General features: G+C 42.6%; 3 protein-coding genes across 6 annotated transcripts; 1 reads left to right on the top strand and 2 right to left on the bottom strand.

Annotated features, from left to right (window-relative positions):
* Positions 1-47: 47 nt before the first annotated feature.
* Positions 48-9,573, bottom strand: LOC135090975 (uncharacterized). 2 transcript variants are annotated; one of them, XM_063988223.1, is made up of 15 exons: positions 9,416-9,573; positions 8,944-9,079; positions 7,449-7,652; positions 6,959-7,145; positions 6,665-6,819; positions 6,347-6,522; positions 5,719-5,893; positions 4,841-5,019; positions 4,469-4,675; positions 3,850-3,972; positions 3,419-3,635; positions 2,309-3,035; positions 1,843-2,044; positions 1,229-1,313; positions 48-592 (listed from the first exon to the last, which is right to left on the bottom strand). In XM_063988223.1, the coding sequence occupies exons 2-15, from the start codon at positions 9,073-9,075 to the stop codon at positions 557-559; spliced, it is 2,805 nt and encodes a 934-aa protein (XP_063844293.1). In that variant the 5' UTR covers positions 9,076-9,079; positions 9,416-9,573; the 3' UTR covers positions 48-556. The 2 variants fall into 2 exon arrangements, with proteins under 2 accessions (XP_063844293.1, XP_063844292.1); XM_063988222.1 differs by lacking the exon at positions 9,416-9,573 and adding an exon at positions 9,253-9,404.
* An 870-nt stretch (positions 9,574-10,443) lies between these two features.
* On the top strand, positions 10,444-17,492 carry LOC135090972 (uncharacterized). 2 transcript variants are annotated; one of them, XR_010262223.1, is made up of 6 exons: positions 10,444-10,578; positions 11,669-14,951; positions 15,124-15,284; positions 15,900-16,003; positions 16,366-16,554; positions 16,684-17,492. XR_010262223.1 is itself a non-coding variant. In XM_063988218.1 (6 exons), the coding sequence occupies exons 2-6, from the start codon at positions 11,743-11,745 to the stop codon at positions 16,709-16,711; spliced, it is 3,753 nt and encodes a 1,250-aa protein (XP_063844288.1). In that variant the 5' UTR covers positions 10,444-10,578; positions 11,669-11,742; the 3' UTR covers positions 16,712-17,492. The 2 variants fall into 2 exon arrangements, 1 of the variants encoding a protein (XP_063844288.1); XM_063988218.1 differs by having other exon boundaries at positions 15,900-16,065.
* LOC135090974 (kynurenine/alpha-aminoadipate aminotransferase, mitochondrial-like) lies at positions 17,176-24,077 on the bottom strand. 2 transcript variants are annotated; one of them, XM_063988220.1, is made up of 11 exons: positions 23,112-24,077; positions 22,559-22,650; positions 21,884-22,046; positions 20,940-21,129; positions 20,016-20,123; positions 19,577-19,723; positions 19,170-19,346; positions 18,728-18,854; positions 18,263-18,309; positions 17,755-17,913; positions 17,176-17,392 (listed from the first exon to the last, which is right to left on the bottom strand). In XM_063988220.1, exons 2-11 carry the CDS (start codon positions 22,626-22,628, stop codon positions 17,330-17,332), a joined length of 1,251 nt encoding a protein of 416 aa, XP_063844290.1. In that variant the 5' UTR covers positions 22,629-22,650; positions 23,112-24,077; the 3' UTR covers positions 17,176-17,329. The 2 variants fall into 2 exon arrangements, with proteins under 2 accessions (XP_063844290.1, XP_063844291.1); XM_063988221.1 differs by lacking the exon at positions 23,112-24,077 and having other exon boundaries at positions 22,559-23,100.
* Between the last annotated feature and the right edge of the window lie 313 nt (positions 24,078-24,390).

Below are 24,390 nucleotides of genomic sequence, written 5' to 3'. Positions count from 1 at the left end.
TGTTATTGACGAATTGTTAAGGGAAAATTTTAAAGGAAAACAAATAATGTTGAAATCAAGTGTCAGGGTTTATTCTTTATTTTCTTTTCACATCAGTCTGCATGTACAAATTAAAAATATACTCCACTGATTACAAATCTGAAGTTTTATATAAAAGAAAAAAAGTTATCCTACAAAAATATTATATTGAAAATAAGTTTCTATTTCATGTACTTTATTGAAGATAATATTTACAGATATGCAGTTGACAGAGCTCCAAGGCCCCAGTGTGGACAGTGAATCATTTGAGGAAATTTAAACATCTGAGAAATGACTTCCACCACCTACACCTCTGAGGTGCTTCCACCGCCTGTCGTACCTCTGAGGTTCTTCCCATTATTAGATGTGGTAGAATTAAAGAATGAAGCAGTTGCATTACTGTCCTCATCACCTTCCAGCACTGAAGTAAATAGATCCAAATCTTCCTCTATTCATGTATTGATAAACTGACACTGCTACTATCACTACAGTTCACTTGAAATGTGTGTGTGTGTGTGTGTGAGACAGACAGACAGATTCACAGCTGTTGACCCACTCCAGTCACCAAGTTTGCCTGAAAAGATGGAAGGTCATCAATATAGTTTTATATAACTGGGTGTTGTCAACATGAAGGACGACACCTAAGAACAAAGAACATGGCAGTCAGTGTCATTGTGTCCCACCTCTACGTCTGCTGTGGGTACAGCTGAACAAATATCTCTAGCAATAATTGTTGTCTTTATTCTTACAAGACTGACTCTGACTTTATCTAAATAAAGACATTTCAGACATGTAGTAAATATTCTCGTCCTGCAATTAATTACTTCAAGTTTGGGACTCAGACTCATAAGCATTGATTTAAATCAACCTTTTCATTCTGGCTATAAAGTCTGGGAAATTATCAGTTAACTGAGAATTATATTCCTTGCAGGATACACAAGATATATTAATTCTCCTAAAGCATTGATTTAAATCAACCTTTTCATTCTGGCTATAAAGTCTGGGAAATTATCAGTTAACTGAGAATTATATTCCTTGCAGGATACACAAGATATATTAATTCTCCTATTGGTCACAGGCAGAATAACTGAGTCTTACATTAGATTTATCGAAGGAGTTGAGGGAGAGACAGAAAGGTACTGCTTCTCCCTATAAAAATATACACCACCACGTTCATGGCTTAATATCCTAAAAAAAAACTAATACTTGCCTTTGTGAATCGAGTGTAGAAATTCTTACTAAGACCAGGCACCCTCTCTAGTTCATCCACACTGTTCAGCTTTCCATAAAGCTTTCTGCAATAATATAACTGAATTAGGAACAGAAAACATTCATAAGCATTTAAATGAAAAATAAATAATAAATAAATAAACAAATTTTAAGAAATTGATCCCCTTCCCCTCGCACAAACATTCTCTGAAACAAATAAAAATCCAGCTTAGCCCCAAGGCCTCACTGGGACACAGAGAACCAATCATTACTGACTATACTGCATGAGGGTCAGTTGTGCAGCACATCCAGACCTCTCCACATTAAGGACCAAGAGCAGAGGTGGTTTATTCCTCCTGCACTGTAAGACACTCACTCTCTTTTCTGTACATGAACCACTCACCTCATCAATCTGAATGTGGGCAAACCTCCCACACAAACAATTTAGCCTGCCCCCTACTCATGCAACCACAAATGCTTTCTTCAATTCTTCATAATGCATAACCACTCTTCCTTGCACCACATCCATCCATCATGCATCTCATGCTCTCCTCTGCCCCTCCATCCCATTCTTGGTCTTCCCTTTTGCTCATCAAACAAATACTTTACACTAACCGGAAGTTTGAAATGACCATTGCAGTCTTGGGGCCAACAGTCGGCAGCTGCTGCAGCTCCCTTAAGGATCCTGTGTTTAAGATATTGAGGATGAAATCATTGTGTTCCTCTTGGAGCCTTGGACTCACCATCATTGTGTGGTTCTCACTGGCTAATGATGTGTTCATAGAGACATTGGCCTTCTTGCTGCTACTTCTATTTACTGCAATGAAAAGATAAAAGTATTAGAGACAAGTGTATAACCAACAAACCAATAAACACAGAATTTTATAGAGTGTAAATGAAGGGGATGAATATATACAAACAATACACTGAAAAATTCACCTATGGTCACGTTCATGAATCAAGATTATATATGACACTACTACTGATGCCATGTCAGCTTGATGTTCAGACAATAAATACAATGTACTTTATACCACACTCTTCTTAGAATTAATGTGAAGCAAATTTCACAAAGACTTACACGAAACATTCTTTGTGTTGCATGACCTCCGCCTCTTTGTGCCGCTTGAGAACGGACTGTTGTCTTCCAAGATCTGTTGGTTTCTTTGGGTTGCTTTGATGGCTTCCACTCTTGAAGATCTTCGCCTGTAAGTTTTCTCAGGAACTGAATTTTGGGTTGCTCCAAGGGCTTCCACTCTTGAAGATCTTCGCCTGTAAGTTTTTTCGGGTGTCAAATTTTGCTCACATCTGTTGACTGTACTAAGATTCTGTTCCAAGAAAATTTGAGTGGTTTCACATTTCTTGCTAGTGAAAAAGGAATCACAGTCCGAGTCATTATTTGCTCTAATAACTGTAGCATTAGCTTGCAAAACAGTGACATCCCCCATGAATGAATGGCAACCACTTTCATTCATGCAGGTTGTAGCTTCAGCATGAGACTTGGTTTCTGGTGAGAGTTTATTGAGCAATGCTTTGTGGAGACTCATTCTGGTGGCCAGTCTGGTGGAGCGCCTTGCTCTCCGAGTCTCACAAACTGCTGTACTGGTGATAGGTAAACCTTCTGCTTTGTACTCTTGACAGGTTGGTACAGAGGGGGTCTGGAGATGTGTACTATGTACTTGTGTTTCATGAAGATATGTTCTTTGTACTTGTGTTTCATTAAGACTTTCATTGATGTAGCAGGTTTTTTCAAAAGGATTTGTAGTGAGTTTTAAGAGAGGTTTTACTTCAGCCTCACCACCAACAGTCTGGAAAGAAGAATAAATAAATAAATAATGAAAAACAATAATAAAATAAATAAATAATGAAATAAAAAACAAGTTGACCATAAATTTTCCAGCTTTAAAAAATACATTAATCTTAAATGGTGACAAACAGTTACTATCTTTTATCTATGACAACATGTTCCTCCTCAGCAGAGGCTCAACACCTGAACACTCAAGAAGGGAGTGTCAGGGCAGGTGAGATGGAGGAGGTCCTGCCACGGCCACCTTCTTGATAGATGCTCCCACAGAGAGGGAGGCATCAGGTAGCCAGATGGATAGATAGATAAATACAGACAGAAAAAGAAATAATAGCCAAATATCAACACAATGAACTACTGCACGTTAAATAAAGAACAGCCATTTACCTTGTTTGAAGATTCAGAAGGAATTACTGCAAACCGTCCTAAGACACTTGAAACGGCTTCCTCGAGGACATTCTTCATTTTGTTTTTCTTTAAGAAGGCATGAGCAATAGTCTTCTCCAGGATGTTGTCGCTGGAAGTCTCGGCATCTGTTCCTGGGCTGCTGTCTTCATCAGTTGGGGTAGAGCACATGGATTTCCCCAGTATTTTCTTTGCCTTTCTGCAATTTAAACCCAAGATGTATATCCAAGGTTCAAATCCAGGGCCAGGCAGAAACAAAACTTTGATATGCTGAAGACAGCTTCTTAAGTTTGTTTCTACTATTTATTCAAACTTCCATTACCAATAAGAAGGCACTCCAGTCATAACACAAGCAGAAAGCCAAGAACGAAGTTAAAACAGATACTCAAATATTCAATACTGCTCACACGAACCTTTGTCTTCCCTTCTTCTGTGTCAGCTTGGTTACGATGGAGTCAGCAACACGCTCCTCAAAGTTCCCCAGCTGAGCCATTAAGGTGGTCTCCAGGCGGCTTGTAATACGCTCCATGAGAGGACTGAAGGAGACACAGAGGTTACTGGCATCTCACACATCAACGCTGTGACTCACACTCAACAGCAAGATGATCATATGTTTATCAGTAACATCCAGAGGTGTCATGTATTTATTACATGTGTAGTCTGTTTGGTGTCTTCTTACATCTGATGTGTGATTCATCTATGGTCGTCTGCTGGTCACCCAGCCAGCCGTTCCCCTACGGAAAGAGCTCAGAGCTCATAGTGACCAATCTTCGGGTAGGACTGAGACCAATGACACTTCTTCAGGTAGCTTCAGATAGTTTCACTAGCTTCAGGTAAATGCTTAAGTCATAAAATTGAACAGTGATGAGATTGAACAGTGATGAATATACAAAATATGCAGAAAATGTGCATTACAGACAGTGGTAACACTCAAGAATCGATGTCAATCTACCTTTTGTAAACTATACTTGAAGGTGAACCATGTAAAGGTGAACCACATAAATATAGAATGCAAATGATGATAACTCTTACCTATCCACAGAAGGGCTCCTCTTATTTTCATCAAAAGCTGATATAACTGATAACCCAGAAGGTGAGTCATCTTCGTAAATGTTCTTTCCCAGCGAGGGCAGTGTACTACGGTAACTCGGAGGGGCAGGGGGAGGAGGAAGAGATGGAGGAGGGAACAATGACCTTCCAATTTCAAGTGTAGGTTTCTGTTCATGAAGTTCACTGATCCTGCAATGGTAATAAGACATAACTCATGCTGTAACTACTTATAAAAATTATCAATTTCATTAGAGTTTAAAGGTACATCATGCTTACAGAAACCGTACAATGATCATTCAAACTCATGTAATACTCTCTGGAAATCCACCTCCCAACACTTCGCTGTGAACTAACCTTCCAGATGGAGTTGCCACAGTCCTATTGAGCAAAGGGGCAAGTTTTCGGACAGGTGGCTTGTGGCCTGGAGTAGAAATGGTACTGTTGTGGTCTGCCTTCTCTGTTGACATTGCTCGTTTCTTCCATGCCCCTGAATTAGCAGACACATCTTCCAGTCGTCTCTTGCCTTCCTTTTTCTGATGAGCATTATGAAATTATGTAAGACCTCACAAGTTTGAGAAACTGAATCATGTATCTCTTAATCTCAATAACCATTTTCTGTAACTCAATCACAATGACAAACAATATAGTATTCTTGATCTGATCTTCTCCATACACTTCCAACTCTGAATACACTCTAATGCACTCCATGTCCTTCCAGCCTTTAATTATATACACAGCATTTGTCAGATTCAAGTACATTCCATCAATTCACTGTTCTCCATTCTCTCAAGGAGACTAAAATGTCTTTAAGTGATGAATTTGTTAATCACAATCATTCCAGTTTACTCCAGCTTTACTAGATAAGCTAAGCCATTCAAACACTATCATTTCTATCAGCCATTCTGTTCACAATTACCAGAACATACTTGGTATCTAACTCCTTCACATCCACATTAAGCTTGTACATCTTACACTGCCTTTCATATCTCTATTCATTTCTTACAGAAATCTTTTTCTGATTTATTTAACATTATTCTGTATACTATCCTCTCATACCAAGTCTTAAAACTTCTCCAAGCATCTGACATTCTGCAGTAGTAAAAGATTTTGAGAAGTTTAAGTCTTATGTAAGGAAACAGGGCAATGAAGGATCTGAAACTGAAGCAAAAGTTTACAAGTCTTATATAAATAACTGTTACTCTCAATATGATAAATAAAAATTATATTCTTACCTTGATGGTCGAGAGAGCATACACCTTTATCTTGATGTTCCTAGCTTGTTCTGCATACCGGAGGGTGTTTATTGTCTCGTGTACATTGTTGCTTGATGGATTTACGCAGGCAATCATTGTGGTGTGGGTGCCGCCGCCCAGGGAATCTTTGAGTACCCGTGTGAGAAGTGACTCCCTGTTCAACGTACAGTAGTCAATGAGTGAGGGCTGTTCAAAACCTATGCTGTGAGATGCCTATAAAGCTTGAAAATATATTCAATATGTGTATAATAATCAGCTATGATTACATCAGTTTATATATTTTGCTGTCACTCTGGCAAAGAATTATTCAATAGTTCATTTGCTTGTGGAATAATGGTGGACAGTGAAGGGAATAGGAATGAAATTGACTGTAGCAGATATACTTTGAAAACAACACTGCTATTGGCTGATGAGTTTCTCAAGTTAACCAAAGAAAAATCTTGATAAATATAATGCCAATGAAAACTAAGGATAAACTATATACACAGCCACGCAAATGCTTACTTCTAACCCATAAATTCTGTCCTTATACAGCAATCATTACCATGAATACTATCATTCATTTTTAATTAAAAATTTAGAATTTATTTGTTCCGAGGCATCTCACCTATATGGCACATAACCAGATGAGCTGCTGAGAGCAGCCAGCACCTTGCCCAGACACAGCAGACCCTTGTTGATGTTGACACCCTCAGTGAACTGCATCCCTGAGGACTGTGCCCGCCCCACACCCTCAGCGCCTGCAAGGTCCACAAGCTTCAAACAACCTTCGCGGTTTCTGTGCTGAAATTTTAGCATACAAATCAATTTCAATTAGTATCTCTCTTACCGGCTATGAGAATTAAGGTGTGTGATGTTACTTTCACAGAAATTAGTGAGATTACACACATTATGAATTAAGATTACAAACACTAAGAAGACTTGCCTTCGTGGTCAGGAAAACAAGGGCATGGGAGCGAGACGAGCCGCTGTTCATGGCTGTTGTTCCAATGCTCCTCAAATTACTTCCTTTTTTCAACAAAGCCAAACCCTTTTCCAGCGTATCAATGGGCTCTTCCACCAGCCCAACAATAGAAGCCCCTGTAAAAGTATGACAATGAATAGTACTAAGTATTCTTAACATAAATTCATACATGTGATACTAAGGTTATAATAAGTAGCAACAAATTACACTATGAACTATGGGCATGACCAGCTACCAAAGTAGAGTTCAACATACCACCACCAATTTCATTCTTTATTTTCAGTTCGGTCTTTAATGCCAGCAGGTCAAACACTGTTTCACTGTATATCTCCACCATGGACATTCTAAGTATGTGAGGGCTGCTGCAGTCATCAGCTGGTGGCTGATTCTCATCCACACTGAGGAATTCCTGAAGAACTCTTTGAAGTATTCCTTCATTTGCCTGCAAAATAATTAACTCTGATTCTTACAGTAAATTTTATCTGTTACATGCATATTGCAGGACCCTGCTGAAGCCTGCACCAGAAAAGATCAAAGAACTTCTTTTAAGTATAAAGGGCAACATGCTTTTGGTTTCAGGGACCAAATAATTCTTCTTATGAATTTGCAATGCCTGCAGAAATCAATCTTGCCATTTTTTGGGGCAGTGCTGATATGAATGCAGAAGCACAACATTCTCGGTCACATGTGCAAATAGAGGTAAGGGGCACCTGGAAGCAAAGAACACACTGCAATCCAAGCTCACCTTTGAAACATACGGACTTGTTCCCATGGTGTACGTTTTGCCAGATCCAGTCTGGCCGTATGCAAGGACAGTGCCATTGTACCCTTCCTTTACTTTTGCCACAACTGGAGCTACGGCCTGCATGTACACTTCCTCCTGTCCAGCATCCTCCTCCAGTACTCCATCATACTGGAAGCATTTTTCACTTCCGTCTTCTAAGATCACCTGTATGGAAATACTCGGGCTGATTAACACTGGCACAGACTGCTCACAATAATTATTCACAGTAATTACTTACTGTGATGAGGATCTTCTTCCCCTCATCAGTCGCAGCTACACGTTCCAACCAACCAATAGGAGGCAATAGACACCTGCCGAAACGATAATTACTCCCAGTGAGATCTAAAGCACTGTTCAGGGGGTGCTGTGAACTTATCATTAAACCCAGCTGTGACCTCACTGAACGTTTCCCTTTGTGTCTCACAACACAAGGGGGCAGTCACAGCCTGTCCTCTAAAGACAACTCTCTTCCTCCACACAAAACTATAAGCACCTAATAACACACACAGCCTTCACTCAAAAATTTTTAAATCATCATGGCGACTCCTACACCAGCCTCGGAGTCCCCATCTGGGGAGGGGACCATAAATGTCCCCAGGTTGGACTGCCTTTCTGTCGACGACCCTAAGTGTCTTGACACCCCCCTCAACTTTTTCTTCATTAACTTCTGCAACATTCGCGGTCTAAGATCTAATTTTCAATCTGTAGAACACCACCTCTCCTCTTCTAAACCTCATCTTCTTTTCCTCACTGAAACTCAGGTGTCTGAGGCAACTGACAGTGGCCCCTTTTTTTTTCCCTCCTACTTTCTCTATCCTCATTTTCGATCCAAAGCTGGATGCTGCGTTTAAGTGCACAATGACTTAACCTGCTCTCGTGCCCACGCTCTTGAATCTTCCGAGTTTTCCACCATCTGGCTACGACTACAGAGTCACTCTTATACTAAATTTATCTGTGCTGTATACCTCTCACCTAACTCCTCTGATTATAAGAAATTCTTTGACTACTTAACTTCCAAAGTGGAGCACATTCTAATCCTCTTCCCTTTTGCAGAGTACTATCAGAGTACTAATCACACACACATCTGCAAAGTGTCCCTGTGAATAGCATATGCATTTCTACCAAAAATCATGCACAATCAAGTGAGTGATTTAAAAAAGGAGTGATTATGGAAATTACTTTGGTTTACTAATTTCACGACACTGACTGTTTATTTGTGGGCAAAATAGAACACTTTCTCAAATCATCAACTACACAGTGAAGGGATCACGAGTGAAATTATTTAACTGAATAAATCTAAACCTAACTTAACCTAGCCTTCAGCTGAAAATTATGTTATTTCAGTATTATGAAAAAAAAAAGAGTAATGTGCCACAGCATCGTGGTCATATGGCATCACTGTAAATTGTTACTACAATCAACTAAAATTGCAGTAGAGCAAATGAATAGTAATCACCTGTCTGTCTGCAGAAGAGGCGTGTATAACATTACTTGCATGGTCATCCTCTGACGGCAGGAGGGGACGAGTGCGTACAAACACCTTCACGTTGGTGCTCCTCGCCACAGGCACTCTTGGGGTGGCAAACATATTTCTGAAAGGATTTAATGGCACAATTACCGTCTAATGCAGGCTTGCCACGATTGCATGGCTGGAACTGATGTGTAGCAGGACTGGATAATAGTTATTTAATCAACACGGCCTTCATCACTTCAGCAGTACAACCTTAAAAATTTCAGCATAGCCTTTATCATTTAAGCAGCGTACCTCTTATCACTTGAGCAGTACAGTTGAAATGGTTTAGGAAATACGTCCCATAACAGCTGGGAAGTACCAAAGTCAGCTAAATGGTCCCCTATCTCATGTCCCTGCCAAACCACCACCACCATCACCTTAGCCACACACACTAGAACCACACATATCAGTTTACCTTGTGATGATGCACCTCTTGATAGTACTGGGGAGGATTCTAGCATCACACACGCCCCTCTAATGCCCCGGGTGTGTTTGAAATGTAGTGTTGCTATCTTTCGCCGCCAGGAGCGTGTCGGCCCAAAACAATCTTTCTCCGCCCTAGACGCTGCTCAGAAATTCCCTAGATCTGTGGTTCCAAATCATGTGGGGAGAGGGAATGGGTAGGGTACAAGTAAAGACTTTGGGTACAAGAGGATGGGTGTGGAGTCATCTTACCCAAAAAAATAAAAAAAAATAATAAAATAAATAAATCATTGTTTAAAAAGTATGTTTTTTTTTTTTCAAGAACAAAATATAATGTTTCAAAACTTCAATAGATCTGTGGTTCACAAACTCAGGGTGAGAAGCGTGGAGATAATTCTATCTTATGCGAGAGGATGAAAAAAAGTCCCACTGAGGCCTGTATATTAACAGTGGTGTTCCTCAGGGTTCTGTCCTGTCACCCATTGTGGTGTGATAGTGAAAGGCAAAAGATAGAAAGGGGAGAGGAGGGAATGAACTTCAGGAAACGAAAGTGAGGGAAGAAGAAGAGTGGATGGGAGGGAGAGAAGTAGTAGTAGTAGTAGTAGTAGTAATAATAATAATAATAATAATATTATTATTATTATTATTATTAATATTATAATAATAATAATAATAATAATAATAATAAGAAGAAGAAGAAGAAAGGAAAAGAAGAAGGGAACAAAGGAACACCACCACTAATCAACCAGTGACGCTTTTCCTGCTACTGATAGGCAGATAGAAACAGGATTAGAGAAGACTCCTGCTTGGTACACAGGATGTATGACACAGGAAATTAAGAATGTTTTTGTAGGTGCCGACTGCCTCTTTAACAAATAGCTCTTAACAAAAATATTACGTATCGCACTGGAAAAAAATGCTGTAAAGTACACAGATGATTGGAAAACGGTATTATTTCAGAGAGAGAGAGAGAGAGAGAGAGAGAGAGAGAGAGAGAGAGAGAGAGAGAGATAGTATGAGTAATGGAAAGGAGGATATTTTCAAAGGTGACGTGAGTTAACTGGCTTTGACAGTCACAGTGAGAGAAGTCTGTTGTGCCAGTGTTTTATTTGAGGCGGGGAGTGCACGGAGCATACGAGGAAAGCCATGAGACAGGTGAGCATAATATGTGATCAAGTAGTAGGAATTGTAATAGTAGCTGTGGTAGTAGAAGTAGCAGCAGGAGCATTATTATTGTTACTGCTACTACTATTACTACTACTACTACTACTACTACACTACTACTACTACCATCATCAATACCCTCTCACTCAATTTTATCCATTGATTATCTCAGTCAAACCCTACCTTTGTCTTGTGCTTATGACTCTGTCCTATATTTTCCACCCCTTTTGCTACACGACCAAACAGCTCAAGCAGAAAAGCCCGCAGAGTCTACCTTTTGATCTTGATACACTTTCTGAATAGGGAAGAACAAACATTCTTTCATTCAGCGCTTTCATTTACGGCTCCACTCGTCATAACTTCCCATAGTACTATTCCTCTTTCAATAGCACTTGACTAATCCGTTCTTCTACGCTGAACATACTTGACCTCGCCTTCTCTAATAAATCCCAAATTGAATTCTGAAATTATTCCACTCGTACATATCTATCAAGTAGTGTTCATTCAAAACCTTCTATCTTTCTCCTTATTTGTCTTCAGTGCTCCTTAATCTGTTATAATGTTGTATATCCTAATTCCCAGCTTTTATCGTTATTTTTGTGGTTACTGTTCGGTTATTGGCCCTTCCAGCTTGTCAGATGCATACCTCCACCTACACTGACGGTCTTGCTGCAAAAAGACAATATATGTACTCTCACCCTTATTCTATCCAACCCGCTAATGCAAGAGTTAGCAAGTTTTCTATTGATTATTATTATTATTTTTTTTTCTGAGGAGAGAAGAGAAGAGCTAGCAACTATTTGAAAGCCAGATTGTTCATCCACTCTGTCACACACACACACACACACAGTACTGCACACTACTGTCTTTATGAGACCAATGAACTGCTTTTACTTGCAATAAGACGGAAGTTAGAAACCAGTTTTAGATATTTTCTTTTTTTTTTCTGTTTCATATTAGTCAAAATCTCTCTCTCTCTCTCTCTCTCTCTCTCTCTCTCTCTCTCTCTCTCTCTCTCTCTCTCTCTCTCTCTCTCTCTCTCTCAATATGATTATGATCGTCCATAATATTTTCACTTTAGGACAACCTGCTGCCCTAGTTCTCCAGTCCTTACCACGCTGATGAAGGAGGGTGTGGCAGCATCGAAATTTCACTATGGCCTCCTCACCCTCAGCCGTGCCGTCCACCATTGCCAGCATGGCCTCCACCATGGCCAGTATGGCATCAACTCTGATCAAATCCAGCAACGAGTCCATGACTTCTACAGTAAAACCAATAGCCTCTACCATTGAAAACATGGCCTCCACTATCGTGACCATGTCAGGGACCATCGCATGCATTCCTTCCGTCGTCTCAGACATGGCCTCCACAATCGCCAACATGTCCGCCACCATTACAAACCTTGCCGGTACTGACTATGCAAAGGGTCAGAGCATTGCTGTGATAGCTTCCAGTATCGCTGCCATGTCCAACACCATCGCCAGTATGTTATCTGGCGCTCCTTCTCCAGTGCCTTCCAGTACCATCGTGTCCTCTTCAAGTATAAACGTCTCCACGGCAACCAACACTCCCTTAGCACGCGAATCCTCCTCAGCTGAGTCACCAAAGCTTCAGTCCAGTGTGCCCTCAACGCTCACCACTGCCACAGCTACCACATGCTCCCCCACTGCTTCCCCACCAACACCCACCACGTGTAGTATCAAATGTACTTGCAGTCCCAAGCCCACAGTCCACAACATTCCCACTACCAAACCCACACTTCGCGTCACAGCAATACATTCCTCCACTTCTACCTCCACTCTTCCCACCTCACCTAGTACATACACACTGCCACAGTCCATCTCCGTCCACCTCACACCTTCCTGCTCTGTTGTTACCTCTCTTGCACAAACCAAACACACGGTAATATCTACACCTTCTACAGCAAATATGCCTTCCTCCACTGTCACCACGAAGTCTTCCCTTACCACGCTGCCTTCATCCTCCCACTCCACGGGTTCCACGGTCAGCCTCTGGAACGGCGTCAGAACTATCAAGATCCTCGACTCTATTGGACGTACAGTGCTGTATGATATATTCCTGTGGGGCACACCGAAGAAGTCACTCTCTGAACACCTTGATCAGTACCTGTCACACCTTCCTGAGGAATCCACGGCTAACTATCGTAAGCTCAGTTCCGTCCAGCGTAGATTCAACAAGACAGATTTGCAGTACATGGCTAATGATCCCTCCTGTGCTTCCTTTGACATCTCGCTGCTCTGGAAGTGTATCAAGCTGGCTTGTGAGGACGTGGCGGAGGCCAGCGATCCATGCTGGCACACTGTCAGCCCCCAGGTTTCGTCGGATGCGAAAATGGAGTGTTTTGTCAGTGGTATTAAGAAATGTCGGAACAATGTGTATCATGGAACGCTTGAGATGAGCCACAGCGATTTTCTACAGACTGCAGCAGAACTGAGATTTATTTTTTGCGGTGCTCTCTCAGCCGCTAAGCAGAGGTACAACAGACCTGATGCTGAGTTGACCTCTAAAACCCAATGGGTGCAAAATAACTTAGATAAAATAGCACAAGAAATTCTTGGAGAAAACGATCTGATAACATTTTGTGGAGATCGGCTGATGCAGGATCTCGCACACGAGGTGAATGATAGCCTGAAGATCCAGTTTCAAAATGCTGTCAACATCGACCCCATGGCTTTTCTGGTTGGAGTAGATTTGCGCCTCCATGTCCAGAAAGTGTTTACAAATGTTAGGGTGAGGAGCGGAGACCGACATGGAGAAGGAACATTAATAAATTACTTGGATCTGGTAACAGTTGCAAAGAATGACGCCAAATCTGGCATGCCTCAGGTGCTCTTGGTGGAGGGATTGGCTGGCAGCGGCAAGACCACGCTGCTGACAATGGTGACTGACGAGTGGCTCAAGTTGGAACAAGACCGCTCCTTTAGAGGCCTGGACCAATATGACGTGCTTCTGAAGGTGCAGTGCCGGGACCGAGCCATCACCACCTTCAAGTGCCTTCTTGAAAAGCACGTGTCAAGTGTATTCCTGAAGTACAGAAGTCTAGTCTTGCCCCTCATCAAGAAGTGTAACGTGCTAATCCTCATTGACGGTCTGGATGAGGCTAACGAAGACTCGGAGAGACTACTGACTGACATACTTGAGGAAATGAAAGGTGTCCCCAGCTGTACCCTGCTGTGCACGTCGCGTCCGGAAAGGACATCCATATTTACCAGTAGGATACATTCCAAGTTTTATATTTCCTATATAGAATTGCTTGGAATACCAGAGTCAAGTCGAGAAAAGTTTGTGAGGCGTTACCACGAAGAGATCAAGCGGCAGGCTCAGGGCGTTCAAGACACAGAGGCTCTCGTGCAAAAGGTGCAGGAGCTACGCGGCAGAGAGCTCTTCATGTTGCCACTAAATCTTGTCTTCCTCACCTGGGTTTATCACCACAAGCCCTCAGCAGTCACCACCACCACTACTCAGAGTCACCTCTACCACATCGTTCACCAGCTGAGCGTCGAGAAGCTGCTGGATCGCTTGGCCCACCACCCCATGACCAAAGCCAGAGATCGGCGTGACCTGGAAAGCTGCATCAGAGAATGTCTTAAGTCCATTTATCACGAGTCCATCTTGGCACTTGCTGAGGAGAAATTAACACTGAGCAAGAATGCTGAAGATAACATCAGGACGTCCTGCATCACCCAAGGTATTCCACCATCGGAACTCCTGTCAGCTTTCTTCTGTCTCAAGGCCACACGGACTTACCTAGGAATGCAAGAGCAGTACTCCACTCCTCACCTGGGCATGCAGGAGTACTACGCGGCACTCCACATCGTCAGCCACTCGTCCATGGCAAAGGCATCAGGGAGCGTGAGAGACGTGCTAAAAGTCACCTTAAATGCATTGGATATTAATCTGTCAATGTTTCAAAACGTGCTTCAACATGTCGCTGGACTCCTGCATCTGCTGAACTACAGTGTGCCGGAAGTTGTGTCAGTGGAGGTGGTGGACCTGCTGCAAGAGTCTGGGGTGCGGTGCAGGACGCAGTGGCTGGATTTGGTGGAGGACACCGGGGCTGCCCCTATGGTGCTGCGCCGCGTCGCTCACCACTTCATGATTAGCAGTGACGGTGACGAGATCGTGGTGACTGACGGTCGCATTGGAAGCTACACAGCCCTGCTCCCTCACCTCCCTTCAGAGTGCCCCATCAGGGTTAACATCACCAAGGTCTCAGAGGGGCTGGAGGAGCTGCTTCGAATCCTGACTCGCCACACGTGCAAGTGGTTATTCCTGCATCCTTTCTACCGCGACCCGGAGGAGGAAGTGACCTTCAACGACACCCTCAAGCTGCTGCTGCCAAGGTACTTCCTCGAGGTGTTTTCTTTTATAACATAACAGAGTTGTTTTGGCGACACAAACGGTGTTGGACGCCACCTACCACAGATTTATTTCTTATTCATATGTTATAATTACAATTTCAAATTCGTCTTTACTTCAGATTGTTCCATGACAGGTAGTTAAATCTCTTTGCAGGAGCAACATGAAGGTGTTTTTAGGACAACTCAGCCCCGAAGGTGTTGTCTGTCTTCCCGCCAGTTTGGAAAACCTGGCACTTGTGTTCGGCGGGGACGAGCACAGCAAGGCTCTCCTGAGGGCTCTGCGGGAGGCTCACCTGCCCAATCTGAAGCATCTTAGTGAGTGTCTAGATAAATTTTCCTTTATACCCTCGTCACCTTCGTCGTCAGCGGAACCATTGCAGTGTTGTGATATGCAGTTCAGTCAAGTGTCAGCTTCACATTGCAATGGTTACAGGTTGACTGAATCTAATAATGTGTTCATTTTTTGTATCAAAATAGACGAAGGCTTGATCTTGTTCCTTTCTCTTAAGTGCACTATTAACAGATTATTTCTTATTGTCATTCATTGGCCAATGAGAACAGATCCCGACAGACTGATGACTTGCACTTCATATTGCCACACCTGACCATCTCCTGCGGCGCCCCCAAGATCCAGTCACCGTTTAGGGAGTACCGTGCCTTCACTGATACCATTCCCTCCCCGGCAGGGACCGTGAAGCCAGTGTACTTCTTTATTCCGGCGGTTATCTTGCCCGAAGCTCCAAGTCTTACTCCTAAAGGATCGAATTAACCTCGTGGGATAAAAAAAAACGTATCTTAATAGTCCAAATATAATCTTCAGTTCTAATTATTCTCCTTTTGCCGTTTCCCTAGAGTCAGGGGTTGGCTCCACGTACGAGTCTCCTCTTCAGTCCTAGTAGATAGTTGTAATTTAGGTGTTGGTCCTTCCAGAGATACACGTGCCGGTCAAACTTGTGTCGCCGCAGTGCCTGGGGCCCCTCCCGAACATCGACAACGTGCAGCCCGGGGAGGGAGTTGACCTGATCATCTCGGACGTGAGTGACTTCGATGTTGACAAGGCCAGCCAAGTCATCACTGGCCTTCAGCCGCCTGCAGGGTAATTGTACTGGGAAGCTACACACACACACACACACACGAAAAAAAAAAAAAATTAGGTTCCAATAATCTGATTCTACCTTCCCATTTGCATCATGTTCGTTACCTTTTCTTTCTTCCTTCTTTAGTTTTTTTTATCCCTCTTGCTCTCTCCCTTTCCATATTTCCCCCATAATGTAATACGCACATGCCTCTCAGCCTTACTGGTGCGATGCTGCTATTGCCAACGAGATGGCACTGACACTGTAATGGTAACAACGAGTCTCTCCCGTGTGGGTAACGGAAAGTATCTCCATCACAGGTTCCGAGCCATCACCTTCCCCCGCACCACCACCACGGGCTTGGGATGGCGCCGCCTAGTGAAGCTGCTCGCGTCTGCTGGAGCCAAGATAGGAGCAGGGATCGCGGTTCCGGACACCTCTGTGAACGTTGATCAGAAGAATGAACTGGATAATTTGGCGGAAACAACCGTGGGATGTGACTTCTGGAGGTAAGTAAGGCGGGGATACTGCAGCCAGTGTATGGGTATATGAACATACAGTAACATAAGGAAAGCTGCAGGAATCCGTCAGGCCTACACGTCGCAGTCCCTGAATGAACCATAACTTTTATTTTCCAGGGTCTCTGAGGAGATACTTTGGCCGTGAGTAGATTTCCCTGCGTCACTACCAGAAAGCGCCGCAGAGAGAGAGAGAGAGAGAGAGAGAGAGAGAGAGAGAGAGAGAGAGAGAGAGAGAGAGAGAGAGAGAGAGAGAGAGAGAGACAGTGTGTGTGTGTTTTGTAAAGTCAAGGCTGGTCAAGGATAATCCCGTGACTCCTGTATTGTGACAAGCTCGCTTCCTGTTCTCAGCACCTCCACAGCAGCCATTAGTGGTGCGGACAGCGAGGAGTGTTCTGTTCATCGTGACAGTGTGGTGTTGTTAGTTTTATGTCCTCTATTTTTACAGGTCAAACTATGCAAAGGGACAAGATAAGCCTCCCCTTCAAAAAAAAAAAAAAAAAAAAAATCCAGCTTATCTTGTAGCTTCTAAAAAAAAAGTCAATTATAGATGAAAAAAAAGTTCATTTTAATACCAGCGGTGTTTTCATATCTATAGAAAAATGACATATATTTTTTTATTTATTTTTATTATTTGTTTACTGATTTCTAACAGGTAAGCTCATCAATTCAGTGAGTGAGTTTTGTCATTAACAGGTGAGGACTTCCAAAGTTTTATTCACTTCCATGTTTGCTAAAAGAAAAATAATAAGAATAAATATGACAGTCAGCGCTCGAGCTCCTCCTTCCTCAGTTCCTCTCGTATAATGTCGGAGAGAATCTGAAATGCCTGAAATAAGAAATAGTTCAGTTATTCTCTCTCTCTCTCTCTCTCTCTCTCTCTCTCTCTCTCTCTCTCTCTCTCTCTCTCTCTCTCTCTCTCTCTCTCTCTCTCTCTCTCTCTCTCTCATAAGATATTACGTACGTTCGCACCATTAAGATGTTTATTACTGACATATGACGAATATAAAGTGAAGAAATTAAAGCAAAACTTGCGTAACTTATTTACGTCTTTAGAAAAGGTGTGTGTGTGTGTGTGTGTGTGTGTGTGTGTGTGTGTGTGTAAAGACAAACTTGTGGTCAATAAATTTATCTATCTGTGTGTGTGTGTGTGTGTGTGTGTGTGTGTGTGTGTGTGTGTGCGCGCATCACCTTGTCCGCTATTTCAGGCGTGATCATTGCAAAGTTTATTCTGATGTAGGGAGAGGGTTGGGTGGCGTCCAGCTGGAAGATGCTCCCCGGCACTACTAACAAGTTCCTTTCCCTGCACGTGTGGTTCACCATCTCCGTCACGTCCTCGAGGCCCAGAACCTGAGGATAGTTTGCGAGTCTCAGACCTAATTGGGTTGTTAGGATTGTTAAGAGAGCTGCTGGTGTTTTGTGAAAGCTTTTAGGTCCTTTTTGATCTCATACAGAAATTTTGTTAATCTATACAGTTAAATTGTATACGTTTATCAAGCATTATTTTTATATGGGAATTCACTGTATTCATTATATATATCTTTTTTTTTTTTTCTTTTGCATATTCAGGTTTTGCAACGTTTGAGGGACTTTGGGACTGATTTGTATTTTTGGAGATGAGTTTGACGGTTCTTACACATTATTTTTGAGCCATGGAAGACTTGTGGCACAGGAAGGACCTACAATGTCTAGCAATTACCTTTAGCCAGAGGAACATGCCGTCAGTTTCCACCCACTCGCACAATCCTGCTCGAGAAAAAAAAAAAAATGTCTATCAGTACTTCACAATGCAAGATTTTTTTTTTTCCCTTGCGTCCGATTCCCGCAGTCTACCAGGGCTAGGACGGCGCCTCCTAATGCGTAACTTTTTAGTTTTGGCATTTGAGAACCGTGATCTAGAATGGATGCCCTTCCCAACCCCGGACGTTGGCCAGGATTCGAACCCTAAAAACAACAATGCAAGAAGTCCGGTTCCCAAATACCTAATTCTGATAAATTAGAGGAACGGGACGTAAAAACTAGCAAAAATTCAAATGTATGAGCATGACTCGGCTCTGACGCAGGCAGTCATCGTAAGGATCAGCCTCCGATTGCCTGCCTTGTCTGTGCCGATGTGATGCAATGAAGGAAAATTGCGCTCCATCTGGCGAGAAACGTGACTCACCAGACAAGTGTTTCGAGGCTGCCTGCGTCACCATGTCCCTTTTCTCCAGGTACTTTAGACTGATGTCCCGGGTCACCTTCATGAAACCCTCGTACCCACAACGGTCTAGCAACTCACTCACGACCACCTGCAGGGGAGTCATTAGATAAAAGCATAGTTTGTGTAAAGACTGAGAGAACCGTCAAAAAAGAAGAAAAAAAAAGATAGCAATGTAGCACCCACTAGGACAGTGCACACACGACTGCCTGCAGGTGAATCATTAAATAAGGTATAGTTTATGTGAAGACTGAGAGAGCAGCGTGTCAATAAAAACCTGCAGGCGAGTCAGTGAACAGAGTAGTTTGTTTCTAGGAGTGAGAGAACCACGTGTCCCCCTCCCCCCCCCAAAAAAAAGGAGGAAAAGTAGAAAAACAAACAAACAAACAAGTACATAAGTTTTCACCTGGGACAGTGAGGAGGCGTGGATTGTAACTGCTGCAATTAATGTGCAAATTTTGTCTGTAAAATGTTTGTCGGCGGTGATGTAGCCAAGACGCAGGCCGGGACCCAAGATCTTCGAGAAACTGTCGATGCGCAGCACTCGGCCTGCGGTGTCCAGGCTGAGGAACGACGGGTGGGTCTGCGAGGACAGTATTTTCAGTAGTGGGACCCCTAGTGTTCATCATTCACTCTATGATAGGTACTTAAATTGTCCCTAGCCACTAACATTACCAGTGGGACCCCGAGTGTTCGTAATGACAGGAACTCTTCTTTAGCTGCTAATATTAACAAAGGGGCCCTTACATAATATTCATCATTCACTCTATGACAGGGACTTTTCTCTACCCACCACTGTTAGCAATGACCCACCTGTGAACCGTACTGCAGGAAGAAGTAAGGGTCATCCTCTACAATAAGGAGGTCATACACGCACGCAATGTCATAGATTTCCTGTCGCCTCTCTTTGGTCAAAGTGCTGCCTGTGGGATTGTCTGCGTTTGGTATTATGTACAGCAGCTGAAACACAATAATTAGACCCCATTAGTCTCTCCTGACACCACCTCTTGCTCATTTTTTCTCCCTCCTCTCTCATTCTCTACAAAAATCACGCAACTTTCTCTACAGCCTTTTGAAACTAGTCGGGGTGTAGCCAGAAGTGTCTCAGAACATGGGCTCTGAAACACGAAGACTAGGCAGACCTCTCTTGATATCACCCATCATCCCTCAGTTATTCAGTCCTCTCTCTCCTTCAAGATCTCTACAACCCATCACTCCTTAGTCCCTCAATCCCTCAACCTCTACACAGTACCTTGCGTCGCCCTGAACTGCTTCTCTCCAGCGTATCCCTCAGCAGGTCGGGCCTCAAGCCGTAGCGGTCCTTCCCAACGATCACTGGCTTTCCTTCAGTAGTTTCGAGCTGAAGAGCAAAAAAACTCCATTGACAAGAGGTATGACAGTAACACTAGATTGGTGAACTAACTGCAATAATACCTGGGACGGGTTAGGGAGCTTTAAAAGAAGTAGGTAGTTTAAAAAGAGGACTAGGAAGATTAGATGAATTTATGGATTAGAATGAAAGGTGAAAATAGGTAGGTATGTTTTATACAAGGACTGCCACGTAAAGACCTGACAGATTCTTGCAGCTTTCCTTATTTTCTGATGGGTAACTAACATGAACGATTTTTTCACGACTTTGATAAAAAAAAAAAGTTGATGTAAATAGTGATATAATGACATGTTCATTAAAGCAAGGGGACGCTTTTATAGAGACTTGGCTGCGATTAAGTGCCGCTTTGATGGATGCAAGGTACGTAAAGATGATGAGACGGAAGGGTGATGAAGGAGAAAATGATGATCGTAGTGTGGATATACTTAAGATGATAAAGATTTTGAGCATATTTGATGAGGGAGGGTGAGTGATCTGATGGATCTTTAATTGCGGTGTTGGGCGCCTGAGTGAAGGAGTGATGATGAAAATATGGTGATGGGTGCCCGACATGGGTACATATAGGTGGGGTGAGGGCGGTGAGAAGGGGCAGGGTAAGGATGTACTGGGGTGAGGGTGGTGTTAGGTGTGTGGATGACTGGGGTGTAGATGGTGACACAGTAATCATCATGCATTGGCCTTATTCCTTACTGTTCAATATCTCGGCTCTCACTGTAAAAAAAAAGTCAAAACTCACTGTAGAAAAAAACAAAGAAGACACTCACACGCACACACATCAGCACTCACTGTAGAAAAGAAAGAGGAGTAGGTTGTTTCTGGAACAAACACACAATCGCCAGGATCCACAAAGGTATGCAAGACGGCGTGCAAAGCTGCCTGCCCGCCTGCCGTGATCGCCAGGCCTCTCTCAGACATGTGTGGCGGAGCGAAGAGCTTAGCAGTGAAGTCCGTCAGGTGTTTCACTAACTCAGGGATTCTGTTTGCAGCGTAAATAATCATAATTCTCTATGAATGATAATGATGATAATAATGATAATAACAGAGAAGAAATCATCATTTAACACGGCGGCGATGCTCAGGGAACTAAAATGCATATTCAAAAGACCCCGAATCAGTGTTAATGAACTCTGTGGTGCTAACAAGAGATGGTTAATTGAAGGCATTGTAACTGAAGGCTTTAATACACACTCTTTTTCGAAGGTGAATTTCCTCATACTATGATTCATCCGAGACAAAAAACGTCGAGTATAAACGGAGATTTCAGTTTACTATTATTAATTTACTATTATCGATTATTAGTAGTAGAATCCTTCAGGTAGTTATACTTACTTATTCTATACGTGGTGAAAATAATACGATCAGGAAATAATGACAGAAATAAGGCAGTGCGTTAATTTACCGCCATCATCAATTTAACATCACCAGAGAGAGAGAGAGAGAGAGAGAGAGAGAGAGAGAGAGAGAGAGAGAGAGAGAGAGAGAGAGAGAGAGAGAGAGGCCCGTATTCATAAACGCTCCGCTGTCTCACCACTATTTTCTAAAGCCACAGATATGAGTAGCCTCGTTGTCAAGAGTGTTTCTCCCGTTAACAGTGTAGAAATCTTGTTAATTTGTCACTAGAAGCATAAAAATACGTAATTAAAAACTTATGTAACTTCAACTAGAGGCTATTTGAATGTAATTGAGGTGCGAATATAGTTTCATAATACGGCCCAGAATTACCTACATACCCATTAGTCGGTGAGTACTGGAAGGCCTTCTCTATGAGGTGCTGAGTTAAAGGCAGTACTTCCCCTGATTGCAAAACGAAAGAAGCCTCCTTGAACGGGAAGAGCTCTGGGTCTGGCAGCCCCGACGATAGATTATAAACGGTCGATGCCTTGCTGGCCGACCCTGAAAGTAAGCCCTGAATATAAACACCTCGAAATGAAAACTGAGGCCGTGGTTTGTGAAAGGCCCATCTATAGGAATTCATGGCTTGCTATCGTGGAGTGTGAAGGAAAGTTGTTGTTGTTTTCATGTAAGAGTGGCTTCTGAAGAAAAAGACTATTCTAAAGAAAAAAAAAAGGTTGACTAAAGGTGCCAGTCCCCAGAGAGTGTAGTCAAAGGGTTATCCAAAATTTTGGGATAAGCGTCTTGAAGTTTTAAAGGGACAGTCTTAAAATTTCACTAACAGGAATAAGCCGAAGACGTTATCAGATTGTTTTCCTTCTAATTAAAACTTACTTTTCTTCTTTGGCTTCTTTAAATTTACCTGTGGTTTTATCTATTTATTTCATATATCTAATACACTGAAGAGGCCTTACAGGGAAGTGAGACTTTATACGGAAACAAGTCTGAAAACATCTTATAAGTTGCAAATTCCACACGTCTATGAGGGCAGCTACCCAACTGCAACCACTTACTGAGTCTGGAGAGGAAGGGCATGGTGAGGCGTCTGGCAATAGCAGAGAAATAACTCCCGTGAATAACCATGGCAACGCTGCTGCTCACTGGCCTGTGGGAATAAAATATGAGACCGTACCACCAACACCCTCTTAACAACAGCCTCCTTTAAGTCTTTCTCTTACCTGAGTGAGTTTGTTATGTGCAGGGAAGACTGGCCTACGCGAGAAAGAAAGGTGAAGAAGCTTACCCACAATGCCGCTCCCAGTGAGAAAGCGGAAGGCCAGCTTAGTTTATGACCTGTCTTGATTTGCCTCTTCTGAAGCTGTTCAAGCGATAACCAGGAGGAAAAAAGGAAGAGAGAGAGAGAAAATTCTCAGGAACAGTAATCGGGATAAAACAAAAAATATAGTCTACTGTAGAGTTACCAAACTGTGCAAAGTTACTTGGAGAATTAAATCTATTTCCTTTCACTCACTGAAGACAGAGGTGACTCAATTTAAGTGTTCAAAATCATCACAGGCATTGATAACAAGCAAGTACGTCAAGACTGTACACTAATTTCACAACTACCGCTGAAGCAGAAGCAGGAAGCTGCGGAGAGAAGTTTTCTCCACAAAAACCAAACACGCACTGCTTCCCACGGGCCCACTCCGTCCCGAATTCAGGGAGGGAAGAAACCAAGAAATTTTAAGAGATGGTCCCCCGCTCCGCTCTCATCAAAGTAAGTGAAGCCAGTGGGTAGAGGTTATCGAGTTTGTGGGCGGAGCTTACGATCAGCAGATAGAACCAAAAATTGCGATCTCCAGTGCTGAGGAATGGGGAATTTACCACTTGTTTTTTTTTGCATACTAGACGAAAAATAAGAAATAATTCATTGTACAGCTTTGTGACTCATCTGTGATCGGCGCTACACACACACACACACACACACACACACAGGGCAGTTAAGCTTGTTGGAGTGTAGTGTTAACACACCACCACACCATATCATACTACACCACACAACATCACTACCACCACCACCACGATACACCACCACACCACACCACCATCAGATACTACCACACACCACCACACCACACCAGCACCACCACAACCACCACACACCACACCACACCACACCACACCACGGTATCCTTGGCGCCCCGACTTCTCCAGCCCCGCCGAGCCCCGCCAAGCCCCTCCGACCCCCGCCCCGCCTCTCCCCAGCTAAGGTAGCAATTTTCCATCACATATTTAGTGTAATTTTGAGGGTTTGGCAGATGTTCCCAGGTGATTTAAAGGCTCGCTGTGTTGGAGTAGGTGGAGGAGGTGGAGATGGAGGGGAGAGGAGGAGTGTGAGGGGGAGGGGAGATGAGAAGGAGGAACTGAAAATTGCAAAAAACTGTATATCTGTATATCGTCATCATATTTTTTTATTAGTGTAGTTTGCATTGTTTTTATATCTAATTTATTAATAGAAAAGTATAACAAGATATACTATGTAATAAAATCCTGTGTAGCTGTTTTATTTCGTTTCCGGTTAACGTAGCACTTTCATCACTTTAGAAATTCCCTTTTTTTTTTTTTATTAGAAAGCCTAGGATTGTTTTGGTGCTCGACTTAAGACTTAAAAAATCGTAAAAATTACAGATTGTGTTTGGGATTTTTCCTTATTATTAGTCAAGCTGGAAATGTTTTTGCATTACAGGTATTTATTAAAGTATATGGCAAGTCAGAATATATATATAGTATTCCAGTCTAGCTTCGTTTTTTCGAGGGGTCAGTTTCAAAATGGATTAACGAACACCCAAAATACCCAAAATAATGCAAAATAACCCAAAATAATGCTTAAATAAAATTGTATCCC

This window comes from Scylla paramamosain, chromosome 36 (assembly GCF_035594125.1).
Source record: "Scylla paramamosain isolate STU-SP2022 chromosome 36, ASM3559412v1, whole genome shotgun sequence".
Classification (NCBI taxonomy): domain Eukaryota; kingdom Metazoa; phylum Arthropoda; class Malacostraca; order Decapoda; family Portunidae; genus Scylla; species Scylla paramamosain.
This window is presented reverse-complemented; position numbering and strand designations above follow the sequence as displayed.